Source organism: Solea senegalensis, linkage group LG5, assembly GCF_019176455.1.
Source record: "Solea senegalensis isolate Sse05_10M linkage group LG5, IFAPA_SoseM_1, whole genome shotgun sequence".
NCBI lineage: Eukaryota > Metazoa > Chordata > Actinopteri > Pleuronectiformes > Soleidae > Solea > Solea senegalensis.
Window position 1 is genome coordinate 23,414,145 of NC_058025.1, and position 26,697 is coordinate 23,440,841.

Here is a 26,697-nt window from a genome sequence, read left to right on the forward strand (position 1 = left end):
TAAGTGAAGCACGGGGCCTGTTGTGCCGACAGCTTCCCTGTCCATTTATTGACTTCCTAAATGATCCATTATGAAGTGATTAACGAGGTCCAGCAGCCACTTCTGAGGCCAGTGGGTGTCCGTCTGTCTGTCTGCTCCATTCAGCAGACATCTGCACCAGTGGACACAGCATTTGATTTATCAGAGAATGGACGGAAGCTGGCCCACGCCACTCCGTGTGTTTGTTCAAAGCCAACAGGAGAGTGAGGAAGCTATTATGAATACGAGATGTCACCAGTGGGGTCAGACACAAAAGGCATAGATGGAGCTGTGTGAGGGACAAGGAAAACATGTCATTAAAACCAGGTACTTGGTGGCAGAGGGGGACAACATCCTTAGTCCAGGGGTTTTGTAAAATGACAAAAGCTTTCAACAATTGATGTAATGATAACACTAGATATCAGTATCAGCTTTCACATCCCTTTACCTTTGACATATTACTGAACAACAATCCAAAAATGACACCTGCCTAAAGATAATGCTGGCAGCGAGCAAAAAAGTAGAGCATAACTTCTAAATATGGACGACTGCATGTTAGATCCAAACCACCGTCTAATGGGTTTACACAATGCTGATTAAGCCTCATCAGCCGCACATGAATCTCTAAGTATCTCAGTATAGAGGTCAGAGGTCGCCCAGCTGCATTCTTGCACCGCACACCGGAAGTGATTGACGAGTAAGAACATTTAGTAAATCATAACAGCTACAAACTGACAATACAAAATGTTACAACAATAAAAATATCACACAAAAAAGGTTACACACTGCAGCTTTAAAAACTTGAATTCGAGGCGTAACACTGGAGTTACACACTTGTTTTCTGGGACAGTAGCGTCACAGTAAGGCCGCCTTGTCTGGTAAATGACCTCGTCTTTCCTCTGCTCACTAATGATCGGAGGCCATTATACCAAGTCTGGCTCTTTGATTTCTCAGGCCTTTCCTGTACTGCACGATGAGCTTCTCAGTTCAGGGTCATCCCAGGAGACAAAGCCTTTATGAAGCAGAACATCTAGCGTTTGAAACTCTGCCCCGCCCCCGCCGGGGCCTCTCAACACAGTGTTGTAACACATGAGCTCTCATGCAGAGATATTATTAGGGATGGTGGACAGAAAAACAACACCTCTGTATTTTCTCTGGGACTTTCTTTCTTGACAAATGTCAGTTTGACATCTGTATTTGCATTCATTTTAAATGTGTGATCAAAAGGATGTTAAAATACAGATTATTTTACTTTGAAAATGTTTCTAAATTCTCCTTTAGTAAAATATTCTTTTTGCCTTTTTTCCTTCTTTAAATGAAGCTCGAATAAAACAAATCAGTTCATCGACAAATACCTCTTTCCAAGGAGAGCAGGAGCAAAATCAGCAGCTTTGCTAAACCAACATCTCACTATTCTCTGCGTCCGCTGCTGTGATTAACCTTGTTTGACAAACACAGCTCAGGTCAGGCCGCAGCGCCTGTGTGTTCACCTACGACCTGCTAGAATAACAACACTGGATTACACAGCAGCTCAGGTGCGCGCTGTATAGCACAAATTCAAGTCCACTGAAGCAAATCTCCCATCAGATAAGTCAACACAATCACCTTTAGCTGCGCAAACCATCACGTCAGGCTTTTAGAAATCTGAAGGCTGGAAAACATCTCTAAAGCCGAATTAACCATTTGAAAGAGAGAAGCCATTTTCACTCGGCTTAACACGAAAAATTAATTTTGCATGTTTAGTAGAGCTGCACAATATGATGATGAAAAACATATTGAAATTACTTCTGATAGAACATAAGAAAATGTTTCTTATCCGTTTCGTCACATCTTTATCAAATAACTAAATTGTTTTTGAGTCTGTTTCGTTTTTGACATTGGACCACTGCATATTAATTGTGCAGCTCTAATGGTGAGATTCATGCCATTATATTTAATGTAAAAACCTTTAAGTATTCTTTTTTTTTTTTCCAAGAACATTAGCATATCGGATGTACTTGGCATCATTATTCTGGTCATGACAAACAAAAAGAAACAATTTACGAGGTAAAACACAAGCTAATGCAATTTCATATGGCCTTAAAAAAGTCCAGCTCTTGAAATGTCCAATGTCCAGTTTTCTTTATGAGGTGTTCTTTCAGCTGCATTTTAAAGGGTTTAGTTTTTGGTGAATTGTATTGTATTTCTTATTATTTTTGTCCACCCGTTTTAAAATGTGGTCCGGGTAAATAACAGAAATGCTTCTGTGGTACAACTTGGGGGGGAAGGTTTTTTTTTTGTTTTGCTCAATTCTTTGAGGTCTAATGAAATACTTAAGGTTGTAGGAAATATCCAGCAGTCGAATCCCTGCATCAGTCCAGATGACAACGTTTGAGTCAAAGTCTGTTTGTCCTCCTCCAGCTCAGACGTTCAGCTACTGTTGGCTCCCTCGCTGTATATTGACCACAGGCTGATCCTCTGATCTTTGGATCCGGCAGCCAGCAGTCTTTGTCTGGGGTCCTGATGGTCTGAGAAGGCCACACTTAACACCATGTCACTGTGGTACTGAAGCACAGCCAGTGGTCGCAGCTTCTTCCAGCCAAATACCCGCACTCGGTGGTCCCAGCCTGCTGAAGCCAGAAGTTTGCCGTCCTCCCTGACGCACAGCTGGGAAACACCGGGGTTGACTAACGTCACACTGAGGTCCTGGAGCTGTGAAAGTAAAGGATGAGATCACATTAGCCTGTGTTGGAGTCATGTATGTAAATCTGGTCCAACATTACAAATATTTAAAGCACTGCAATATTCCAACCGGTCAAAAACCCCATTTAATCCTGTGTTTGAACGGATTTTTGAGCCGTGCACATTCCTTCTTACCTCATCTTTGTCAGTGAAACAAAGTCCGGTGTCATTTCCAACACAATGTTAACATGCCCATTCATCTTCCAGCTGTTAACATAGCCATTAATACAGTATTTGTTGCTAACTTTACTTGGTACAAATGCAGAAGTTCAATAATTAATCATAATTAATTGCATTTTCGCTATTAAATTTCTATTTTGTTTTTAATATTTTAAGTCCAAGAATAGAATAGAAAACAACTCTTACCAGTGTGCCTTGATTGGGAATCAAATGAATGCAAAGAGAGTAACATTATTTTATTATATCATTAAGGTTGGCCCTTAAGGAGTTAACGATGAAAGCACACTCACTGTTGTTTCTTCTTCTGATTGGTTTAATTTCTGGTGCGTTTGTCACATTTGAGGCACAGGCAGTGGGAATACTAAATACTAACCACCTTATTTTGGCGGGGTCACGCGGAATAAAAAAAAAAAATCCTAATATTAGTGCGAAAGAGGCATTTGTGGAATTTCTCAGAGAAATCTAAAACCTGTGATCAGTGTTAGCGAACGGGTCATTAATTCAATTCATCACTGCCTCCTAAGAAACCGTGGCCAACACAAACACTGACCGAGCTGATCTGATGACAGAGGTCCAAGTGCAAGGCTAGATTTCTGTCAAACTTGGCCTTAGACTCGCGGGACTCAATCAGCAGCCCTGAAACGTAACTGCACGAGGGGGCGAGAGAAAACCTCTCTGCGTCCCACTATTTGGTTTTGGAGTTAGGGGAGGCCTGATCTGGAAGCGCGGCAGCTCTGCGTTACCTTTGTCACAGTTTCAGAGAAAGAGAGACGGAGCATCTCGCTGAAACACTTGTTTGCAGAGGCCTTGTTGCTTTAAGCTCCTCTGATGAATTACATTCGCAGTGAAAGGTCCGGTCAACAGGAGAAGAGACCCGATAAATACACTGTTGTAACATCTGCCTGCTAAAGATTAGCTACGGCTCGCTCTCCCTGTGATCTACAGTGTCCCAAGGACTGTATCAATCTCTCTAAAAGGGGCAACTTTCTGACATATTATAATGAATGGTGGTGAAGATAGCCATCTAAAGGGCCTGCTGTGTTGGACATTCCTGCCGAGCGAACGTGCTCTTTCTACACGGCGAGGATCACGAGATGGGACACAAACATCTGGATATGGGAGCTGAAATCAAACTGGACAGCGTAAAATTGACTTCATAAGCATTGTCTAAGGAGACTAATGGCCTTGGATGGGAGGAGATGGTGGAGAATGTATCTGCGTGCTCCTGTTCCGGGCAGGAACCATCCACAACTTGCATGTGGAAAATATAAGCCAGGTACTCATAGCCCAAGTGAATAAAGTGGAATGCAAAGGGAGAACGAGAGCAGGGAGGAATGTCATTGATCAAAAAGTTCAGAACAGGCAATAATCATGGTGATTTCTTCTGAGTCTGTCTTTTTTTTTTCTTCTTTTTTTACCCCATTGCTGGTACCACTAGAATAAAGCACAGTGATTGGTTGGAACAAACAAACCAGATTCACTGATACAAAGAAACCTGTGGGGGTGAAAGATTGTTTGGAGCTTTGTTATTACCTCAAGAATTTGGTATGCCACAACCTCACTGCATCTGGTTTGCATTAGCCCCCTGATAATGATGGGTTTAAGTGTCTGTTTTTGTTTGTTTTGCTTCCCATAGTTTGTGTCAGGGAAAAGGCATTTGTTTCATTAAAGGGTCAAACGTAAGCAGTAAACGGCTAATGATGTAGAAGTGGTCATTCAGCGGGGCCGGTTGGATGATTGTTGTTTTGTTTTTTTTACTTTCCACAGTCTGAGAAAGCAGAAAGAATTAGTGGAAAAAAAAAAAGGGGTCGTCCTGTTTTACAATTAAGACATAATGGTGCTCACGTGAAGCTATGCTGGTTCATATATGGCAGTCAGTTGTTGATGTTAAGCCTAGAGTCACAAATCTGGGTTTTAAGATGGACAGTCATTTTAATCAGTGCAGTCGTAAAGTCCAGCTTTTTTCATTTAAGATCGTTAACAAAAGAAAAAAATATCCTTTCAATGCAGCACTTTGACACAGTAATCTATGCCTTTATTACATCTCGGCCAGAACACACAACACCCATTTTGGCCTCGCTCCACTGATTGCATGTGCATTTAAGAGTTCATTTTAAAATGATTTTATTTGTTTTTGAATCCTCAAATGCTCTTGCCCCGTCTTACCTCATCTTACCTCTGACCTGCTTCGCTCATACACCCCTGCCCGGTCTCTTAGATACGAGACGTTTTTATTGTATCGTTATTAATTTTACCTTTGTTGTTTTTATATTTGTCCAGAAGTATTTTATTGTTAGTTTTAGGTCTTACGTTTCTATATTTTATTTATCCCTAATACACAACACTTTATTTCAGCTGTTGTTTCTAAAGTGCTTTGGATTGGTAGGCTGAAGACAATAAATTTTTAGTTGTTGGTCTGACAAAAATAATCTAAAGTCACTACATTTTACTACTTATGATATTTTACATACATAATAATTCACTAAAATTGGTTTTTACTATAATTATTACCATTATTTTTAGTAGTAGTAGTATAAAATTGACTCCAGCTCCCTCCACATCGCCCATGTGGAGGATAAAGCAGTAGAAAATTAAATGATTATTATTATTATTATTCACCAGATAAAAGAGCATAATGGGTAACTGCACATGGAGCCATTCAAAGTCATTTTGCTTTTTCCTAAAAAGAAAAATTGTTGAATTACAATGTCATTAAAAGGTTCAGTGTGTAATTATTTTCATTTGGCAGTTCAAAGACAACAAAACGGTTCTCAATTCTATTACAGTGACCTGGTGATGTATGAAGAGCTGTTTTTCATTTCCCAAGAATGGACAAACTAAACTTTGAGTTCTGATGTTAGCTGAAGGCTACATAAGTTCTGCAACACACTTGGAGGGGAAGAGTAAGGTGAGGGACATTTTTAACGAGAGAGAGAGAGATAGAGAGAGAGAGAGAGAGAGAGAGAGCCTTGGCCTGATACAGTCTTCTTCCCAGAGTCCACGTTAAGGCTTCATCATGCATGTTTTTGTTGTATGAACGCTCCTTCCGGCCCTGTGTTACAGCACAAACACCGAGAGCAGACTTGCTGTCTAAACGCCAGCTTTCTCAGCTGTCAGGAGGCTACCAGCTCCGCTCGGCAGCTGCACGGACCCACAACTCCCGCTGTGGCTCCGTGACAGATCCAACACAAACTCACACTTAAGGATCCTCTTCTGTATCATCTCACCGACAGAGGAGACGTTCAAAAGGAGCGTCCACTTGGCAGCTCTCACTCAAGCCTTGCTGCACTTTTCTCCCACCAGTCTTGGCACCCATCTTGGCGTTCACGCTGTTCTACTGAAATGTCCCATCATCACTCACTCTCTCAAGCCGAGCAGCTGGGAGGCTTTTCGCAGGTATTTCTGACACACCCCATCCCAGAATCACACTCTGCAGCGGGGAGATTACAGCCTTTTGTCACCTTGCCTGTCGGAGCAGGAGATGGATGTGTCAAACAGGTGAGCAGTCCCATTCAGAAAAGATGACGGCCCGCTTGGACACACATTAGTCCGAAACGAAGACAAACAAGGGTGATGTACCTTTTCCAAGGTCAAACTGAAGCACTTTCCAAGCACTTTCAAGGTCTATCTTCAAGCTTTTCCAGCAACTTACAGCTTTGGTCAATTTCATACATGCAAAAATTAACGCAATTTTTTTTTTTTTAAATGACGGTATGTCATTTCTGACACTCTCAATCAAAACAATAACACCTAGTTTGATGATGTTATGGAGCAGCATGAAGCGAGACCTTCATCTCACTTCCTGATTAAGTGATTGACCCTATTTTTCATGTGACACTGATCTCTCTCTCTCTCTCTCTCTCTCTCTCTCTCTCTCTCTCCCCTCTCTCCTCTCTCTCTCTCTCTCTCTCTCCCTCTCTCTCTCTCTCCTCTCTCTCTCTCTCTCTCTCTCTCTCTCTCTCCCTTGCCTCTCTCTCTCTCTTTTATTAGTTTTGCTGCATTTAATCATCGTAAATAATAATAATAATAGTTTTAGTGATTTTTTTTTAAACAAAAGTGATTAAAATGATCAAGGCAAACTGCTGAAGTTCAGAACAAGCATCAGAATGAGGAAACAAGGTGATTTAAGTGACTCTAAACAAGGTACGGTTGTTGGTGTCAGACAGGCTTGTCTGAGAATTCAGAAACTGTTGATCTACTGGGATCTTTTTAATGTTTCCAATAAAAAGTAATTTAAGTTGCACTTTCAAACCTTAAAAACACAATATTAAAATTCAAGAATTTCAAGCTCCTGTATGAACACTTGACTGAGTTTGGGCCTGAAGTGACCTGAGCCATATGTTAGATCATCAGATCAGTTCTGATGACAGGTACAGAAACTGACTGAAGATGACAAGCAGGTGAACACAGTGAGGATAGTTTTTACATAGCAGTGAATAAGAGGACCAGGGGTTTCACCTGCAGAGAACTGTCATCAGTCTCGTAAAAAAAGCCTGCTGTCAACCATGCTTGATTTGCACTGCTAATCTTCCTCCGTCTATACCTGCTTTCTCTTCCTCCAGTCCGTGACCTCTGTCTTTTTCTTTCTCCCTGAGCAGCCTGTCACCGCACATGTCAATACATTTGAGTGGCCACCTAAATATACGTCCGTCTGGCTTAACAGCTTGTAAATGCTAACGCCCACGCCCTCGTCGTCTCACCCCCGACGCATTTTCAAAAAAATCCAGGCAAGAACAAAAGTGGAAGAAAAGGAGCTGAAGATGTTGCCTCATTGCTTTGAGGAGATATCAGGCGAGCCAGGTCAAACAGCCGATAAAGGCCTGTGGGAGCCATGTGTAATACATTAACCTCCATTCCTGAGGCTATCTGTCTTTATCCGGCCTTGATAAGCTCACTTCGCAGCCCTTCAGCTTCACTAAATCATAACTGGTGCTGTGTTGTGTCACGTTCAGTTTCCCCTCCATTTCTCAAAAAGCATCTATCTGTCCTGCCAGCCCATCGCTCCACACTGGACTGTATCGCCGGGGTAATTTGTGGGAAGTGGGATGCTGTGGCACTTACAGCCTCCTCAGCCTTTATTGCAGCCTCCCACTGTGAACTACTGTTCCCTTTACTGCAGATGTGTTTTTTGTTTGGTTAAGGGGCCTCCGAGGTTTTGATATTTTTATTACCTCTCACGGGTCGTCCGTCAGAACCCGGGGCCTGGATTTGCCACCCGGCATCTGCCTGCTCCCTTCACTGCTGCCACACAAAAATACTTTTGTGGGAAAGAACTGAGGATAGCTGTCTGGACGTCACACTGAGCTGCACTTTAGGATAATTTAAAATCCCCGAGTTGGATCCTTTCCCTCTCCTTGTGCTTTTTTCCTGTCTTCCTTATGCTGGATTACATGCTGAATCAATGTTTTTTTGCTTGAGCAAAGTAAACCAAATAATTAGTCGCCTCCTGTTATATTGAATCAAATCTTTTGTTGTGTTTTTCTCGACAAGGTTTCAAGGTGGAAAAAAAAAATCATTTCTAATTCAAGCCATCATTTGTAAAAAGCCTTGGAAAGAATAATAGCCTTTTGCTGTGCAGAAGTGTCCTGTATCAGCTTCAGGTTCCCCTTGGCTTTGATTCATGAGGGTTGGCTGAGAAATGGGAGCATTCACTTTTGCTCATGAAATCAAGAGAAAATATAGCTCGAAATGAGGCGTTTAGTCTCTGAAGTGTTGGCTGTTACATAAAATGAATTATAGCACAAGGCTGAAGTGATCTCTTTTGCTGTGCAGAAGATAATTAAGGCCATTCCCAAGTATTTGTGTGCATGACAGAGCCTTCATGGACTGTGTGATTTTGTAAGTTCAGTAGTGAAGAGGAACAACAATTCAACTGTACACAAATACATTTCCTATTTATTATCAGAGAAAAAAAAATACATCTCATAACCGTTTTTAAATCTAGAGCTGTGGATTTTATAGTGGCCTAATGTGTGACTGTGTGTCAGTGTGTGCATGGGTGGCTACACTCTGGAGTGACAGCTCCAGCCCAGTTCTTGGCCCCTGCCCCTGCCAACACTGTGTAACCAGCAGCTGATTTATGGCCCCAGGAGCCCCACTGAGCCTCTTCCTCTTTGGCCCCTAATGTTTTCCAAAAGAGTCTCGTGAAAGGCAGCACTTTTTTTAATAATATTTTATGGCATTCAGGCTAATGTCTTAAACACCTATTAGTTATCAGGCTGAGGGTACGAGACCTTAACTGGGGACACTTCAGTAGCCCATAATATTAACAGTGTTACAATAGCCAGTAGCCCAAACAGAACACTGGGATGTACTTCTGTTATTGCCCATGCATATGCCATTTGCACTTACACACACATATTTTATTATTATTGTCATTATAATACAATTATCTTTAAAGAACTAGTAAAAAAGACAAAAAAAGCTGTGGATAAATGGTAATTAAACTTAACCACCAGTGTCTTTTTGTTTTGTCAATTTTAAAAAACTTAAAAACTACTATTTTTACATGTTGGCATTTACAGGACTGGTGTAGTTGAGTATTTTTTAGTATGATTTTGATTTGTTTTATTGTTATTTTGAGGCTTTTGTTCTTTTATTCACTTCTGTTCTATATTTATCATGCCTGCCTAAATGTTATGCTGTACTGTACTACAGTAACTCTCATAGGGCTATAATGTTTGTCCCTCTCCAAGTGTGTCCCCTCTGCTGACCTGCAGGTTGTTCTGTCCGTCCAGTATCCAAGAGGAGAGCTTCTTTTCACAGGAGGCAGATATGCCCCTCAGACGCTTGGTGTCAAAGGTCAGGCACATGACGGGCTCAGGGTGGGCTTTGACCTCACTCAGCTTGCACCTCTGGGTTACGTCCCACAGCAACAGGGACCCGTCCTCGTAACCAGCCAACAGGAGAGGCCCAGGACCAGAGTCTGGCTGTAAAGAGAGAGAAAATGATAAGAGAAAAAAAAAGGAGGGGACACAAGACGGAAAGAGCGGAAAGATCAGTATGAAGTAAGATGAGAAGAGAGCCGTGTCGTCAAAACCACAGAAACCACTGTGTGATGCTGGAAGCTGAGCAGAGCAGAGGTTATCATGGTGGAAGCTCCCGCTGACACTCAGAGACGCTGTGGGCTCCATTCGTCAGCCTGCTGCTCTGTCTTCCCACCACTCCATTACACCACTCCTCACTTTGCTCCTCATCTGTATCACTGAGCCACAGAGCTCACTGCCTGCACCCAGAAATACACCGATGTGAAATACTGCAAACGTAGCGCTTCTCCTCCGGCGGAGATTGGATTTTCATGCTTCATGTTTTATATGCTGTCATTTTTTTGATGACTGTTTTTACACATGAAGCTGTTCCTACTGAAAAAGTAAATTATCCTTAATATTGTTGCCGCACATTGTATCTAAACCTAAAAATACAAAACGTTTTCTTGATTTATTCCAATTAATGCCAGGAATGCAGTAACACAACAACAATCCGAGATCTGAAAATGGCAGAATTAAATTGCAGCCGCTGTGATGTACTAATTGTATAGCTTCAAATTGCAATTTTGATTATAAAAACAATGAATTACTCAGTCATAAATGAAATAAGGTGCACAAACGGGCACCAGACACAAACACAAGCCATATCAATCGCAAATCTATAGACAAATATGTCTATAAATATGTCTAAAAATGTCTTCCCATCCTGAGGCGTCGCAGAGAGCCTCTCAATATCTGCTTGAGCTTCTTTTAAATGTGTCCCTACTCTGTGATAACTTGTAAATCGCTTCAGTGAAACAAAGGTGAAATCATCAAATCGGGGGCTTTTTGTGTCTCCACACAACTAAAGGTAAAGAAAGGACAGAAGAAGGTAGAGAAAGGCTAAATAAATCAAACTTCTAACAAAATCCATTCTTCTGCCCTTTGGACACACCTTCTCACATGCACATATGTCCGCTATACCCGAAGTTTTTAAGATGACCATTTAAGAAGTCCTGCAAGTTCAGAGAAAAGACATACAGTGCACGTTCAGGCCCCAGCGAACACACGGTGCCCTGCAGAAGCAGAGGGAGAGAAATTTTTTCCATATGTGCAAAGGGGCCACATCTGCCAGTTTTTCATCCATCTTTAAATCCTCTTTCTCACTTAACGCTCCATATTTCTCTTTTTCTCCACAAATTATAGACAGAGCTGTGTACTACTTCCAAACACATCAGCGAGGACGAACACTAAGGGATTATGAAAACAAATAAAAACAACTGAAAATCAGTGGCCCCTGGTCGGGCCGGCAGGGCCGGAGCAGAGCATTTCAGGCTTGGGGCCCACCATTTCACTTAAGTGGAGGACCTCCTTGATGGATGATGTCATGGGTCAGAGGTCAGGGAACCCTGGGAAGACACCTAATTCATTATATCCTCCACAGGCCTTTCTACAAGAGGACTCTCTGCTGGAGAGGGGCTGGGGCTCAGGGAGGAGATTCATCACCACACAACAGCTGGAAAGACAGATGAATGGGAGCTGGTTGAGAGGAAAGCAGCAGCAGCAGAGAGCAATGAAGCTAACGTGGCTGCCATTTTTGTATTAATGGAGCACAGTGAAGTGCAACTGCAAATTGCGTGTTAAAATGTGTTATCACAAGAAAGTCTGTCACATCGCGTAAACAGCTGTGATTGTTATTAACAAGTTAACTATTATTTTATGAAGCTGCACGTCAATGCGCTCGTTCAGACAACAGTTATTCAGTCACATGCACAGCATGTCATTTCTGTCATTAGGAGTCTCTCAATCAAAACAATGAGTACAGACCTAGTTTGCACGCACAGCAAACACACACAAAATTTAAAAAACAAAAAGACACTGGTGGTTAACAAGTACAACCGAATATTTCCTTCCTTACTGACGTTTCATTAAAGATTCACCCCAATAGTTACAGCAGAAATTAGTAAGTGGTAAGTGGACGATGTAATTAAAGGTGACAGAAATGGAAAGAAATATATGCATTTCTACATATTTATTCAAAGTTGTAAACATTTTGACTGAGGTAAGATCACTACTCAACAAAATAAATAAATATATACATACATTCACACACACACATATATATAAATACATGTAGAAAATGTTAAATTTTATATCTTTAATCAGCATGGTTAATCAATGTCCCTGAACCCAAGACTTGAGGGACATATCACACTTAGTGAAATGTTGATTTACTTCCTTTAGTCTTTTCTTTTTCTCTGAAAACAAATGTCATTTGGAAGGAAGTTTTAAAATCCCCCAATAAAAATGCAATGATTGATGCAATCATTTCAAAGTACTGAACCATAAGATCGAAATGAAATGTTAAAGCAAATCCAGCCATTCTACAAGTGTTGCCATAATTATTTCCAATTATTCCAGTCATTGTTTGGTGAGTAAAAATCATGAATATGATGTCACACTTGCACCTTTAATCTAAAAGTAAAAATTGCTCTTATTAAAAAGGTAAGAAAAACATTGCTGAAGGGACCAAATGAACCCAAATGAAAGTTTATTATTACATTCTCTTTTCCACTGAATCATTTAATGAATTATAAACACTGCCCTGTAATTATTTAGAGTAGTTAAAAGAATGTTTTAACGCCAATTCAAACGAGTAATCAAACACAACCGTGTGCCATGTTATTTGGGGTTTGCGGATATTCATTTAAAGTTAATGTCATTTAATTCTTTTTCTAGTGTAATTAAACATCTGCACATGAAACGGCAAAATATTTCTCAATAAATATCAGACTTCACGCTGATTGTGACTAATTTACACTCAACACGTACCATGTCAAATTAACAAATGCAAAAAAAAAAAAAAGAATAAATAAATTTGAGGAAAACGTGCGTGTGACATCGTTCCCCAAATATCCTGAGCAACCAAGAGACCAACAGCTTGTTTGCTGCAGGCACCGCTTCCACATAAGGAACCAATCGTTTCCTCCGGTTTTTGTCCCGCTCCGCCATGATGTCATGGCCACAAGGCAGCAAGGTGATGAGCTGAGAGTGATGGATATCTGTATAGGAACATTTCCTTTTCCCCCCGCCAGCCTCTGTTCACATTAAAAGCCTTGCACATCATACATCAATGCTGTCCCCCAAGCCAAGCACTGCATCCCCACACAAGTCAAAGCAACATGTGGAGGTACTTTAGGCTGTATTGTTCTCCGCTTTCACGAGAAAGTGAGCTCTGTCACCTTTTTCGGAGGGAGCCCAGTATTTCAACTAAAGGCCGCGTGGGACTTTCCTGAGCGGAGGTGGAAAAAAAAGGTGAAGTTTAACACCACATTTAATCTGTTCCATAAAATCCATCAGAGATGGCTCACAGGCCAACGATAAATCTGTTGGTGAGTCGATCTTGGAAATAATTTCTTCTCTTCTCAACGGAGGGGAAAAAAGGAGGGAAGGATGGTGAGAGGAGAGACAGGCAGAGGAGTTAATTGTCAGTAGCTCTTTCCTGCATGGAGTGTGACAGAGAGAGACACTGGAGCGGAGAGAGGGGGTGAGGTGTGGGAAACAGTGGGTACTGATGTGCATTTTCTATGACAGACAAGGGCAGTTTTTGTCGCTTCTGTTTTTGATTATTTTTGACAAAAGGAATGCAAGAAAACATCGACACAATAAAATATCAAATTGTGATAATGTACTGACACTTTGGAGGGGTGTATTGGTATGGAAATATCCTTGACAGTGATTTTCTGAGAGTTACCGTGAGCATTTCTCTTAAAATATGAGGGGAATAAAATTGCAGTGTAACACTTTCCTAAAATGTTGTCACATCTGTGTTGGGATATATCCATTCGAAAGATTATTGCCAATACACAGCCCTACCGAGCACTGACAAAACTCACAAACTGCTTGTGCTTGTGTGTGCATGTGTGTGTGTATTCACTCAGTCAGTGTAACAGATGAACATGCCTCAGCCTTGAAAGGAATCAGCCTGAAATGATTTAAAATCACCTGGGCCGTTCGGCTTTGAAGTCAGACAGCTGCCTGTGCTGTATTACAATGATATTATATAATTTATAATGATATAATTGATCATTATGTTTCCTGGCAGTCAACACTGAAGCAGCATTGGTTCATAAATCAGATGATGAAAGGTGGGTGTTACAGTGAAATCAAAGGAAAAGGAAGAAAAACACAAACACCGTGTCAGCAGGCACCGGGAGACTAGTTGGTCTACACGTCTTCATGAAAACACCACAAACACTACGTCACCTTTATGGCTTTTATATTTTGACTTATAAAAGGAACTCTAATTTGTATTACACAAATACAGGTCTAAATGTGTCCTGAATAACTGAATACAACTGCGTGTAAACTACACAGCGCTGAATCATCCACAGTGTGTCCTCCCCCAAAGCCCCAAATCCCAAGAGTTCATAATTAACCATGAAAATAATTACAAGGTCTCGTTAATGGCTGGGAAATAAAACTTTCGACAACATTTACAAAACAGAGAGCAAACTTTTTTTGCTCAGATCAGATTGAATGTACAGCTGCAGGCTGATATATCGCTGTGAACCCACAGTGCTCCAAATGTCTAATTACAGTGTTGGTACTCGCTGCCAGCTGAGACAAAATGCCTGGAAGAAATGGATCAGGACAAGTTGTTGGGCTGTAAATCATGAGCCATGTCTCACATGTGCATCTTTGTTGACTTTTCTTTTAATCTGTCAAGTTAAGGACTGCTGACCAATCAGAATACAACAAGCCAGTCTAGAATAAGCCCTTAAACAAACAGGAAAGGGAAGGTAGATACACTGCCGTCTGATTTTCTTGGTTGTCATGTGAGCAGCAATTTTTTTTTAAGTTAAGCTTCAGTTTAAAATGTACTTTATCAAATATGAGGATCTTAATTACTATTAATTATTGAAAATATAAGCAGAAACCGGGATCAGATATGTTGCATAAAGTAACGCAATGTACATCCGAAACTGCAGCCTGTGAGATTTGCAAGCTACAATTTGGAGAAAAAAAAAAACGTGCAACTCTTTCAAGAGAAATCACAGATTTAGACATGCAGTTCAAAAGGAACATAAACACAATGCAGCAATCAATACTTGTACTCACCTGCCAGAGTTTGATACACATGACCATCCCCACCTTAGCATCTGGTACCAGGGTGCAGACTGGTTTCTTACTGGGCAGCTCAATGATCTTGATCTGCAGAAAGAGAAATGAGGGTTAAAATAAGAGAACAGTCATGCTCACTGCTCTATGCAGCAGGGAACAACAATACTTTGAGTCTTCGTGACATCATGCCTGCATTGAACAGGTAAAACGTTTATTACGATCAACGTCCTAGAAAACACAAAGGAAAAATCTGTACATTTACAGGTATTTGATCCTTGCAATGAGTGGACAAAATAAAATGGCAGTGTAAGAAGAAAAGTCACCTAATGGTGTAACTAACTCTCAAGCACATCAGGAAACTACGGTGGCCTTCACGTACCAGAAACTCTCAACTCTCTCCGCCATTTCCTCTTTCTTTGTTGGTTTATGCACATTCATATGTTGCTGTGGAAACATGCCACTGCAAGATGGCAGCCTCTTTAAAGCAAGGCCCTTGCCTAAAGAACAGACATTTGAAAGGCCTTATTCTAAGGCTACGAGCAAATGAAGTAATTAAACACTCGTATGAACATATTTAAGTGTAGTATTTTCAATTTCTGCTCATAAACCCCTCTAAAATGTTACACAATGAATCTTTAGGATAAAGTGTAAGTGTATAAACTAGTGCACTTTCATCATTTTTATTTTATTTTACACTTTTACCCTTTATATCGCAGCATATTACTGTTCCAGGATGTCTGTTTTCATTATGTGGACCCGGTTACAAACACACACAAATTGCAGCGGTTAGTATATACAGTCTGTCTACAAGTCATCATTTAGTTGTCGTCTGAAGAGTCAGGACTTCTGCACATCAGCGTGGCTCCAAACAACAGCACAGGACAATTCATTAGCGCAAAGCAGCCGCCGCACTGTCTATAATAAATCCTGCTAAAGTCTGACCCTGCGACATGAACGGTGTTTTCCTGTACACATTGGCACTGATTCTGATAGAATACACAGCATAATGAAGGCAGGCAAGTGTGTGTGTGTGTGTGTGTGTGTGTGTGTATACCCACATCACTACTAAAGCTCATTCCTTCAACTTCCTCTGTGCTGATGATTCGCATATTCATCCTCATTAGATGAAACAGGCCTTTAAGGGAGTGATCTGTATTTTAGCGCTAGGCCACATCTGTCCTGCGTGTTTATCCCGGCATGTCTGACAAAGAGGGCCTTTAAGGACTTCCCTGCGCCTCAGGTAATCACTGTTCCTGTGTGGCATCACACACTGTCCCATAAATAAAACACCCACACTATTAATTAATGTTCCCACAATGCCAGCAGTCTGCTGGCAGGAATCTCACTGTGAGTAGTAAACAGTAAAACCACCCACCTGAAACAGTTCAGAATAAACCTGCTGCCTGTCTTCTTGATTACACATCTAAATATTAACCTACGTAAATAGGGCTTATACTATTGTTTTTGTGGCGTATGTATTGTTTCTTGAGGGAATTTAATTACGCGGGTGTTTGATTTGCAGACACGTGATAAGCATCTGTCTTGGACAGTTATGTCTGTGGAATGGGGTGGGGAGACAAAATGACAAAATTGGCTGTGGCCTGTTTTGGTCTACCTTTTATGGGTGTGTGTGTGTTTCTGTCTGTCTGGTGTCTGTTGGGACAATGGCATTATTGAGGTGCTGGGAGTCACAGGCGCCCTGATGCCTGGCTTGCTGGACTGGGGTTAGCGGAGGCACGTTTGGCTGGATCAGGTGACTGCTCTGTCCCTTTCAAGTGTGGCTCCTCTGCAGAGGAACAAGTAACATGAATCTGGAGGCAATAAAAGATGGCTGAATCGCTGGCTGCCCTCTCCCCATCCTGCTGCACCGTTCACACACTGGCTCCATACAAAGCTGCACAGACTTGTGGGTGTTGAACATTAAATAGGAGATAGATTGAAGGTGATGTCATCCCAGTGAATGATCTAATCAAGCCTGGGAATTCTATCCATACAGCTAGACAAACATCACTATTTCTTTTCAAAGGTGTTTCTGCAGCAAGGACATCATCGTCTTTCCAGGTTCCATCTAGGTACTCTGGCTTCCTTTCACAGTCCAAAAACACTCTAAGTTGACCGTAGATGTGAACGTGAGAATGAACTGCACTGGCAACCTGTCCAAAGTATACCCTGCCTTTCGTCCTATGCGAGCTGGGATTGGCTCCAGGGCCCCACGACCCTCATGTGGAGAATAAAGCGGTAGTATATTGTGATATTATTATATCGACTGATTTGAAGGTTTGTATATCAGGATAAAGTTTTGGGCCACAAGCAACCAGCACCTATGCTTTCTGCCTATGTGAGAGGAATCACATTGTGTGTTGTGCGACTGTGCGATGAATGATCGTTGTTGCAGAGGTGTGTTCCAGGCTTTAGACTTAAGTCTTCACTGCGTGGCATGTTAGCAGCTTCCAACCAAAATGAAGTGACATTTGGCCGATAGCTGGTAATTAAATACGGCTTTGTTAATGGTGCTGTTTTGATTGCTGTTTGGCATCTTCTGGCAACAAACTCACTGTTTACATGTCTCGATGACTCACGACCCATTAAAAAGACAATCTGTAACCCCTGATTAATTTCAAATCATATTGCAGTCACAAATTGGATTTCTTGGAAAAGATCAAAGCAGTGTGGCCATGGGAAAAAAAACGACCATGCAAAAAGCAACAAACAGCAAAAAGCCACAAATGAGTGTAAAGACAAAGAAGTAAACTGGCAACAGCAAGTCTTCAGGTTCAAGCAGGATTGGATTAAAAAAAACAAAAAAAAAAAAAACAAGCTAGACTTTTACAACAACAAACCTCGCACCTGCCTATACTGTCTGAGATGTTACGATAAAGTTTACTTCCCACACAGACAGAACTTTAAATACTGAGCCTTTTTTATATATTGTATGTAGTATGAAAACACTTTGGCAAAAGTCAAAAAAGAACAAAAACTTTAATATGTATGTATGATCATTTTTATGCCATTAATGTCAGCACAAAATAACAAACCACTGAAATACTGAAGCTTGTTTGCACATAATTATCCTTTAAAATGCAACAGGAGGGCAAGAGCATATCCCAGCATGCACTGGATTATAAAGGAATGACACAAAGGATTCCTCACTCATATTCACAATCTTTACACAGATTCAATGTCTCACCTCCTCTGTCTGTTGTCCAGCAAAGGCAAGCAGGGAGCTTCCAGAGCTCGTCTCCAGCAGGGAGCACTGACAGAATCCAACGCTGCCGGTCCATACAGAGTCCACTACCTCACTGCGACCTTCTCTCAGGTCCCACTGGCAGACCTGCATGTCCCGTCCCTGACTGCACGCCCAAAATAGAAAATGGAGAAGCTACATGAAGTGAAAGCTAATCAGAAACCTATGACCATATAAAATGTGTTATCCTGACCTGAGGAGGGCTCCCGTTGACTGCAGTGTGTTGACCCAGATGACCGAGCTACCAGAATGACCTTCTAAGTTCCTCTCAGCCCTCCTGCTGTTCAGGTTCCAGATATGGACGACGCCATGTCCTGACCTGCAGAACCCAACAGCATGATGGCTGTTATGTTACTCACACGGTAGAAACAACCACTCTTTCAACACAAAGTGGTCATAATAAACACCAAAAAACATTAAAACTACAGTTGAACAATATTAGGAAACAATGTGATATGGAAATCATGCAAAGACAATATAATTACTAAAAAATAAATTATAAATTGCAATTGTTAAACTAATTTCTTGGCCCAATAATCAGTTGGGGTATGAGGGTGTTGCAATATGAGAGGGGAATTTAATTAAAGTGTGCTAAGCCGCTACAGTATACTGAGAGAAAATGATAAAATAAATAAAAGTACGCTCTTGGCCAACAAAGCTAGCATGAGAAACAATCTCACAATTATCGCATTTCAGAATGTCTCTACAATACATGTACATCTTTAGTGAAATCACATATCACAGAGATAATACATTTTTAAAATGTTGTGCAGCTATAATCAAAGCTCTTTGCTTCACTCAAAGCCAGCAACTAAAGTGTATCGCTAATGACTGGCTTGGTGTCTACTTATCAATCACAATAAAACAAACCTGTTGACATGTAAGTGTCTCTGATGATGGACTTAAGGATGCACCAAAAAAAAGAGGCATAAATTGACAGAAACAAATCCTCTCCGTTTTGGGGACAAAAAGGAGTCTCAAATATGAATATTGAGATAAATAACTCACCCAGAAAATAAGAGGGGAGTGTCCCCTGCAAGGCAGCTGAAGTGAAGGGTGTTAAGGGGCCCTCCAGCTCCCCTCAGGGTGTAGATGGGGGACGGAGCGGGACGAGACATCCCTGGTTCATGCAATCATTGTTTGGATGCTGAGAGCCACTGGGAACAGACAGAAAAGTGAAGTTGATGAGCATTTTCAGGTGAAGTCAACATTTCCACCTCAACAAAAAATGGCCAGCAGGAATAAATAAAAGTATCAAAGTTAATTCGACTCAATACAATGTAATGTAAGTCTGGTAACAAATATCAGCAGCAATCCTTTTGGTTTTGCACAAACATTAAGAACAGAGTCAGAGAGTAGCTCCATGTTTGCCTTGAAGCCTTTCTCTTCCGCCCAGCAGACAGTTATGTTTAATGCACTGTCTCGATTTTCTCTATTGTTAGTAGCTACAAACCCTTTGGCTCTCTCCATCTCTCACTCTGTATGTCTCTCCAGTTTACGTGATAACACCTCTCTTACTCAATACGTCATAAATCACAACCTCTGACAGCTTAATTACAGTAAACAGACGGAGATTTAAGCTTCTCACTCTGCTTGTGATCAACAGCCGTTGTCCCAAAGGCAGAACTAAGAGCTGAGGCTTTTATGTTGTTTGTAGGCCGGGCAGCTGAGGAAACCCAACCAACCGCAGGTATGCTGCAAGGAAATAATGCATCAACATTCAATGGCAATATAATCACATGTGAGTGTCTGGCTTCAGATAGTGATGATATCCATCTATTCATGCCAATTCTAAGCTTCTTGATCTTCTTGATCATTAATGCTTCGGGGAGTTCAATTAATTGTCAGTATATTTAAAATTAGAAAACATTTGTATGCTCAAAATCAACAAAATTAAAATCATCTCCTACTCAGTGTAACTGAGAAAAATAAACAGCCACTGCTTTTTTTTTACTTTTTTTAAAAAAAAAAAAAAACAACTTAAATAATAGTGAACCCAATTAACCCAACATTTTAAATAAAAGCTGTCTTGATTTAACTGTCAAGAAGTCTGTCCCTGAGGCTAGTGAGTAAATTCTTCTCTTGGCACGGTGAAAAACAATGTCAACACCGTTATCTGCAATGACTTGTTCACCAAGTCTACATAAGAACAAATCCTACATGTGTTTTTTTTCCCAAAAACACCAACAGCAGCCAAACCACAACATTACAAAACTCAAGCAGAACTAAAGACTGCGCCTGCTTCACCTTACAGATACAGTGGGACATTGTGGAGACATAGTAGCTGCATAGGAAAAATGGTTTTAAACAGGACAAAAAAATAGCTTCAATAATTCAGGAACTAAGACTTCATTTCATAATCGATTCATTTGTCAATTATTTTCTCAATTAGTTGTTTGGTTTATACATGTTCATCGGTGATTCCCAAATTTCAAAACGATATCTTGTTTTGTCCACATAAAATATATTTACATTTAAGGAGCCACAAATATTGTTTTAACTATTTAAAAAAAGCCCTCAAAGCAATTAACCTATTATCAAAATAGTTGGTGATTCACTTGGTAATCAATTAATGATTAAATGCTGCAGCCCTAAAATCAGTCTTGTCCATAACCACATTGGTTTAAACATTGCTGGGTTCTCCTATTGCCTCCAAAAATCTAAAAAAATAAATATTTCACCCAACTCATTCAGTCCTACTGCCAATACACCAAATTAAGACAGAAGATATTATTCATTATAGTTTTATGTTCCCATTTCTGCTCCCTTTTTTCACACGATTCTGATGATTGACAGGTGACTTGCAGTGAAGGTTACAAAGGCAAACAAATCTAAAGATGATGAAACATTAACACATTTAAAAACAGAAAAGCTATGCAAACGTTTTAGGATATAGGAGATGCATTCAGTGAGACCTGCAGACCTTAAAAGACATTAAGTAGAGATTTTAATGATTAATTAATTGCCCAAAAAGAATTAAACCAATTACAATTGTATTAATCAATTAACTGACATAATCTGTTTTTATCTGTAAGGAGTTTGTCAGGAATTAAAAACAACCAAACTCTCTCCTCTTGATGTTAAAGCAAACGCAACATGTCTTCCCAGGTTTGCCCGGTTGATATAATAGATTTATAATATCTGTGTCATCACAACAGAGCAACAAGCAGCTTTTTCAAGCAACAGTCTCATTGTTATACTAGGCTCATATAACTTATGTGCTCCCAAAGTTTAAAAATTGTAACTAAGAAAAAGATGTGATTACGGAGTGTTTGTTAACCCATTCTGCTAACGGTTCAGGACAATGAAACCTTTTTTAACTCTAATACAAAATGAATTTAATGAGAAACACTGACAATCACATTCAACCATTAAGTTCCAGCCGGGTTACTAAGCACATCCTCACCCCTCGACCCCACCTCACCCACCCGACTTGACTTTTACTTATCATAACCCTTGCTCCCTGCAATCAGCAGAAACTGAAACTGGAGCCTGAGGCATTCAGGAGCAGCTCATTTCAGGAGGTTAGTGGTTAAATTGTCCATGTGAACCTGTGAAGCAGAAAGACAGACCTCTGACCAGCCTGCCTAATTAAGGATGATACACCACACAGTCTATGGGACTGTTGAAAACACAGTCAACTCACCAGCTATGCTTAATAAGAGTCAAGTGCTCAGTAAGAATGGATAGTGGCAAATACACAGAATGACCATGTTTGTCAATGTTTCCATGCAAATGTGTGCAGTAATCAAGCTAAAGGCCGTGTCATGGTTCAAACATGTGCCCCTTTGTATAAGCTATTGATCAAAAAACTTTCACACATCTCTTTGAACCATACCAACAGAAAGCTTTTCAGTGACCAACTGCACAAACTTGTTTTTGTGTGGTATGAAGAAAATGGCGAAAACCACCCGCACTGTTTGTGTGAGGGTCTATCAGTTAAGCCGCTTCTCCTTTGAATGTATGGGTAAGGCTGCATTCCTGAGCCAGAGTCCTGCGTTTGTGTGAGTGTGTGACAGGGAGAAGCTCACCCTGATAACAGGTGGATTAAGCGTTCATTATTGTCCTCTAAGAGCAGGCCTGCATGAAGCCATGAGTCACGGACACAGAGGCCTGAAACTGACTGTTTTCAATACCTCAAAAGCACATGGGAAAGTTTCCGCTGGTAATCACAGCTCACTGTCAATCACATTGCACAGTGACAAATGTCACTTTGAAGGGCTCAAAGACTTTTTAAGCCAACCCTGTATCTGAAAGGTGAGTATACTACTGGCCACTTTCTCCTGCCACCACTTCCTCGACAAACTGCTCCTTTACTCTTCTCTCCCTCTCTCTCTGCGTCAGAATTTCCAGGCGCTCAATTGCCCCCCAACAATGACTCTGTTGTGGTGGCTACAAGTGAGTCACCCACAAACCCAAATACAAACACGGAGGCAGCCCAGGAAGGGAGAGACAGATACTGTAAACAAACAACATGGTGGCAGGTTGTCACTCAAATCTATTTGTGAGGACCCTTAAATTGTTCTCTGAGAGAAAGGACCAAACTAACTATGAAGCCAGTCAAATAAATGCAAATATACCTTTTCAAGAAAAGTGACAGAAGGACTGAAAATGCAGTTCAATAGCAGACTATTGAGAAACAAAATGTGTGTAACTCTAAGTATTATTTAAAATAATACGGTATCGATATCAGTATCTTGACTCAGATACCCATTGCTTGATTGATGAATGATTTTCTACACTATCTATTTTCAAAAGTAATTGCATTAAACATTAGGGTAGAATTCTTAAATTTTAGCTGGCCCTGTAATCTTCTTACAGTCTAACACAGAGCGACACATACGCACCCAAAAACACATGTTAAATCTTGTCTTCCTCTTGTCGTTTGGGAATGAGCTCATTGTTTGGTGGTAACTTCCTGCACAGACTGCCAATCATGAGCACAGTCGAACTTGATAAAACAGCATGCTGCAAGCTTACTGGCTCACTCCCTCTGACGAGCTTAACTCCTTAGGTACCGAAATTAGATATCAAATGACAACACATTTTCATTATTAGGTAATAAAGAGCAAATTTGACACCCAGTCAATACCAGAAACTTATTGAAATTCAATTCAGACATGCGCTGGTCCAGAAGTCTTGTATTTCTGACAAAAAATTGTATTAAAAAATTAAAAAAAGAAATTATTATAATCACAACTTTTTTTTGACTGTCTCATAAATCTTTAAGTGACAGTATGAAGGTCAAACATCCTCAAGGATAAGATCTCAGCAGTTTTATGAAAGTAATTGTGACTGAGCAATAATTAAAAAATACTTTCTTATGAGTCAATTTTACAAGAAAAATCTCAGCAGGGAAAAGCAAGCTCGACCCAATTAAGCCTCTGTGTCATGGAGGGGTATAATAAATCACACTGACTGATTAATATACCTGAGCTGGATATGAGAGCCAGTGGGAAGAGGCAAGAGAGGAGTATTGAGGCTCCTGCTGGTCCTGTAACAGATAAGACAGCTCTGGGTAATCTGACTCTAAGTCCGTGGATAAAGGCAGTTTGTCTCTTCTTGGGCCGTCTGTCCACACCTACTAGGTAATTAGGCCTAATTATGAGAGAAAGGTCCGCTTCCCCTTCATGTTATTAAATAAGAGCCAGCCTCGTTCGCCAAGGATCTTTCAACACCAGCAAGGGGCTAGCGACCTTCAGATCAAACGCAGCCACTATCTGTTAGTCACCCCAACAACCAACTCTCTTCCACTGCTTCTCCCTACATGAGGGCTCACGGGGATCGTTATGATATGGGGAATCAAAGTTTTTGAGTAGAAGTGGGGCAGTCATGCTCACATTCCTCTCTTAGGGCTTTGGTGTCATGTGATCGGCAGCTACCCACCTGAGCTGTCCCCTTGTCAAATTCTGCCATTCATAAATAAGAGCAGGGAGGGAGGGATATACTGATCACAGGGCTTTATTATTGAAGCTTTATAAAGCCCCAGCTTCACAGGAGCCATTATGGAGGCATGGGATCCCAAGATCTCTTGCTGATACCAGCCTCGTCAAATATGAGATCTGAGCTGCATGATGAAAACTCAAAGTAGATTGCGCATAGCTCAAAAGCTGCATTCTCGATAGCCTGGCCAGCAAAAAAAAACAAAACTTTATAGCCTATCAAACCAAAGGCATTTTTTTCTGCAATGTTTTTCCCAGCAAACATTCAGCTCAGTCAGTTTAAGTCAGAGGAAAAACGCCTATTCAATGCATTTCTGCGTCATTACACCTCAACTGATGGTCATTCTGCTGTTTCTCATAGTCAGGCAGTGGTCTTATCTGCTGTTTCCCTGCTTTTCACTGTCTCACCAAGGAGGAATTTCCAGCTCACTGGCTGTGCAGATGGTGGGTGGTGAGTCCATTCTGCAACCATTAGTCAGCCCTTCTGTCCCAGCCTGCCATCCTTTTGAGAAGGAAACCAACGTGCCAAATACAGAGCTGGGGCCATTATAAAAGTCCAGTTAAACAAACAACAAGGGAAGTAGCAAGGAAGACACACCCTTTATTGTGTCTTGGAAGGGGTATCTGGACTGGATAAACAGTTCGTTGTCAGACAGAGGCTGAAGTCAGACACAAGTGCACCAACACCCACTGTCAGTCACAGAACCAATGAGCGGGAAGGGGTGGCATTGTTCGCTTGAATGGCGTGAATGCTGAGCAGGGGCCACTGCAGATAAGAGCTGAATGCCTTGTGGGTGTCATTGAGGCAGGCACTGATGAAGCACTGTGTCAGAGAGTCCTGATTCAGGAGGTCCTGCCTGTGGTCAACAGGTACCAGAGGCTTTATCTGTTTGCATTATCACCCATTTCCTCCATCAGGTCATTTGCCTGGACACTAGAGGATAAAGGAGCACAAGAGGGTTGACAGCTCAAGTGTCATCATACATCTCCACACATTTTGGGTGTGATGGTATTTTGGGCCTATGGGGATTTTGCTATCCATACAGCAAAGACAAGTAAATGTTACTGTAATCCCAAAAGGGGCATTATGCAACAGCGGATCAAGAGTTTGTTACTCTTTGTTAAGCAACACATGCCCTAGTATTAAAACTGTCACCCATCATCAGGGTATGATGAGTGACTGCCTGAGGCCTAAGCACGCAGCAAGATCAATTTTTTACAAGCTCATGTGAAGTCAAACCACATCTTCACCAGGGCTGCAACATTCTTTATATATGCCATTCCAACATAACAGAAAATAATACTAGATTTATATTATTAAAGATAACACATTGCTTACAGCTGTAATTGAACACTGCCAGATTGGTTGCTATGGCAATAATAATACATAACTGTAAGGATGCCTTTAGAAAATAACAGCAGTAATGAAAGCAGTGCCTATTAATACTGCTAGTGATAGTAATTCTGCCAATTTTATCCAAAGTAGATCCATCGATGTAACCCACAAACTACTTCAATAAAAATAAGCTGAAGCATAAATATTGATTTAGTGCACATGCCACAATAACTCCCCATTTATGTATTGTCTTCGGGTAATTAAAATATTTAAAAAATATATTTAATAGGGTTTCTAGGGTTCTCATTTCACTTAATTTGAATATGGGCTCTCGCATATTTAATATAAAGCCATATTCCTATACTGAGCAATTTTGAATAAAGGTTTGATCACTGAACAAAAATTAACATGTCGTAATTTTAAATTGATCAAAAGTGGACATAAAGCTCATTATGGTAAATGGGCAGGGAGATTTTATGTTAAATTGATAAAATCCTGAATGGAGGTTCGTACCATCATGTTTTTATCACGTGAAGCACTTTGAATGACATTGTTTTGTATGAAAGGTACTACCTACATAAATAAAGTCATTTATAATCGTCCATACGTGCGCCTGGACGTCATGGAAAATAATTTAACTTCGAACCTGAAGCATTACTTAGATAATATTGGGCTGATAAACGTTGCTACTCCAGGTGTGTTTCAGGAAGCATTAGCTTAGAGGAGAAGAAACATCTAGCAATATGACGCTTCTGCCTGCAATACACCAACAACAGCAGTACTGCTGAATGATAAACATGTTAAGTTTGTCAACGCTGGGTATTTAAGGTCACTACATTCAGGCTGGTTTACACAAAACTTGATAAAATACCATTTCAGAGAGAAACCGCGGCGTTGAGAGTTGTCACAGAGACTCAGGCAGAGAGCAGGATCCAAACTGTGCGCCGGAGTGGAAGGACCTCTATTTACAACAGCTGAGCTGTCCATAAATATGCCTGTACAGAAATCCCATTACATTCAGCGGCGCTTCGCTGGAATGAGAGTATAACTAACTAACTAACAACTAACATAGATAGATTAGTTTATATTTAGAACATATATTATTGATAACATTACTAATGGCAATAAGTACTCAGGACAGTGTGACATTGACCAAGCAATACAGCC

The 26,697-nt window shown here is 40.8% G+C and overlaps 1 protein-coding gene across 2 annotated transcripts; it reads right to left on the minus strand.

Annotated features, from left to right (window-relative positions):
* Window positions 1-26,462, minus strand: gnb1l (guanine nucleotide binding protein (G protein), beta polypeptide 1-like). 2 transcript variants are annotated; one of them, XM_044025700.1, is made up of 8 exons: window positions 26,402-26,460; window positions 19,841-19,947; window positions 19,261-19,409; window positions 18,446-18,571; window positions 18,196-18,358; window positions 15,006-15,098; window positions 9,633-9,848; window positions 1-2,709 (listed from the first exon to the last, which is right to left on the minus strand). In XM_044025700.1, the coding sequence occupies exons 3-8, from the start codon at window positions 19,368-19,370 to the stop codon at window positions 2,428-2,430; spliced, it is 990 nt and encodes a 329-aa protein (XP_043881635.1). In that variant the 5' UTR covers window positions 19,371-19,409; window positions 19,841-19,947; window positions 26,402-26,460; the 3' UTR covers window positions 1-2,427. The 2 variants fall into 2 exon arrangements, with proteins under 2 accessions (XP_043881635.1, XP_043881634.1); XM_044025699.1 differs by lacking the exon at window positions 19,841-19,947 and having other exon boundaries at window positions 26,402-26,462.
* Window positions 26,463-26,697: the final 235 nt, after the last annotated feature.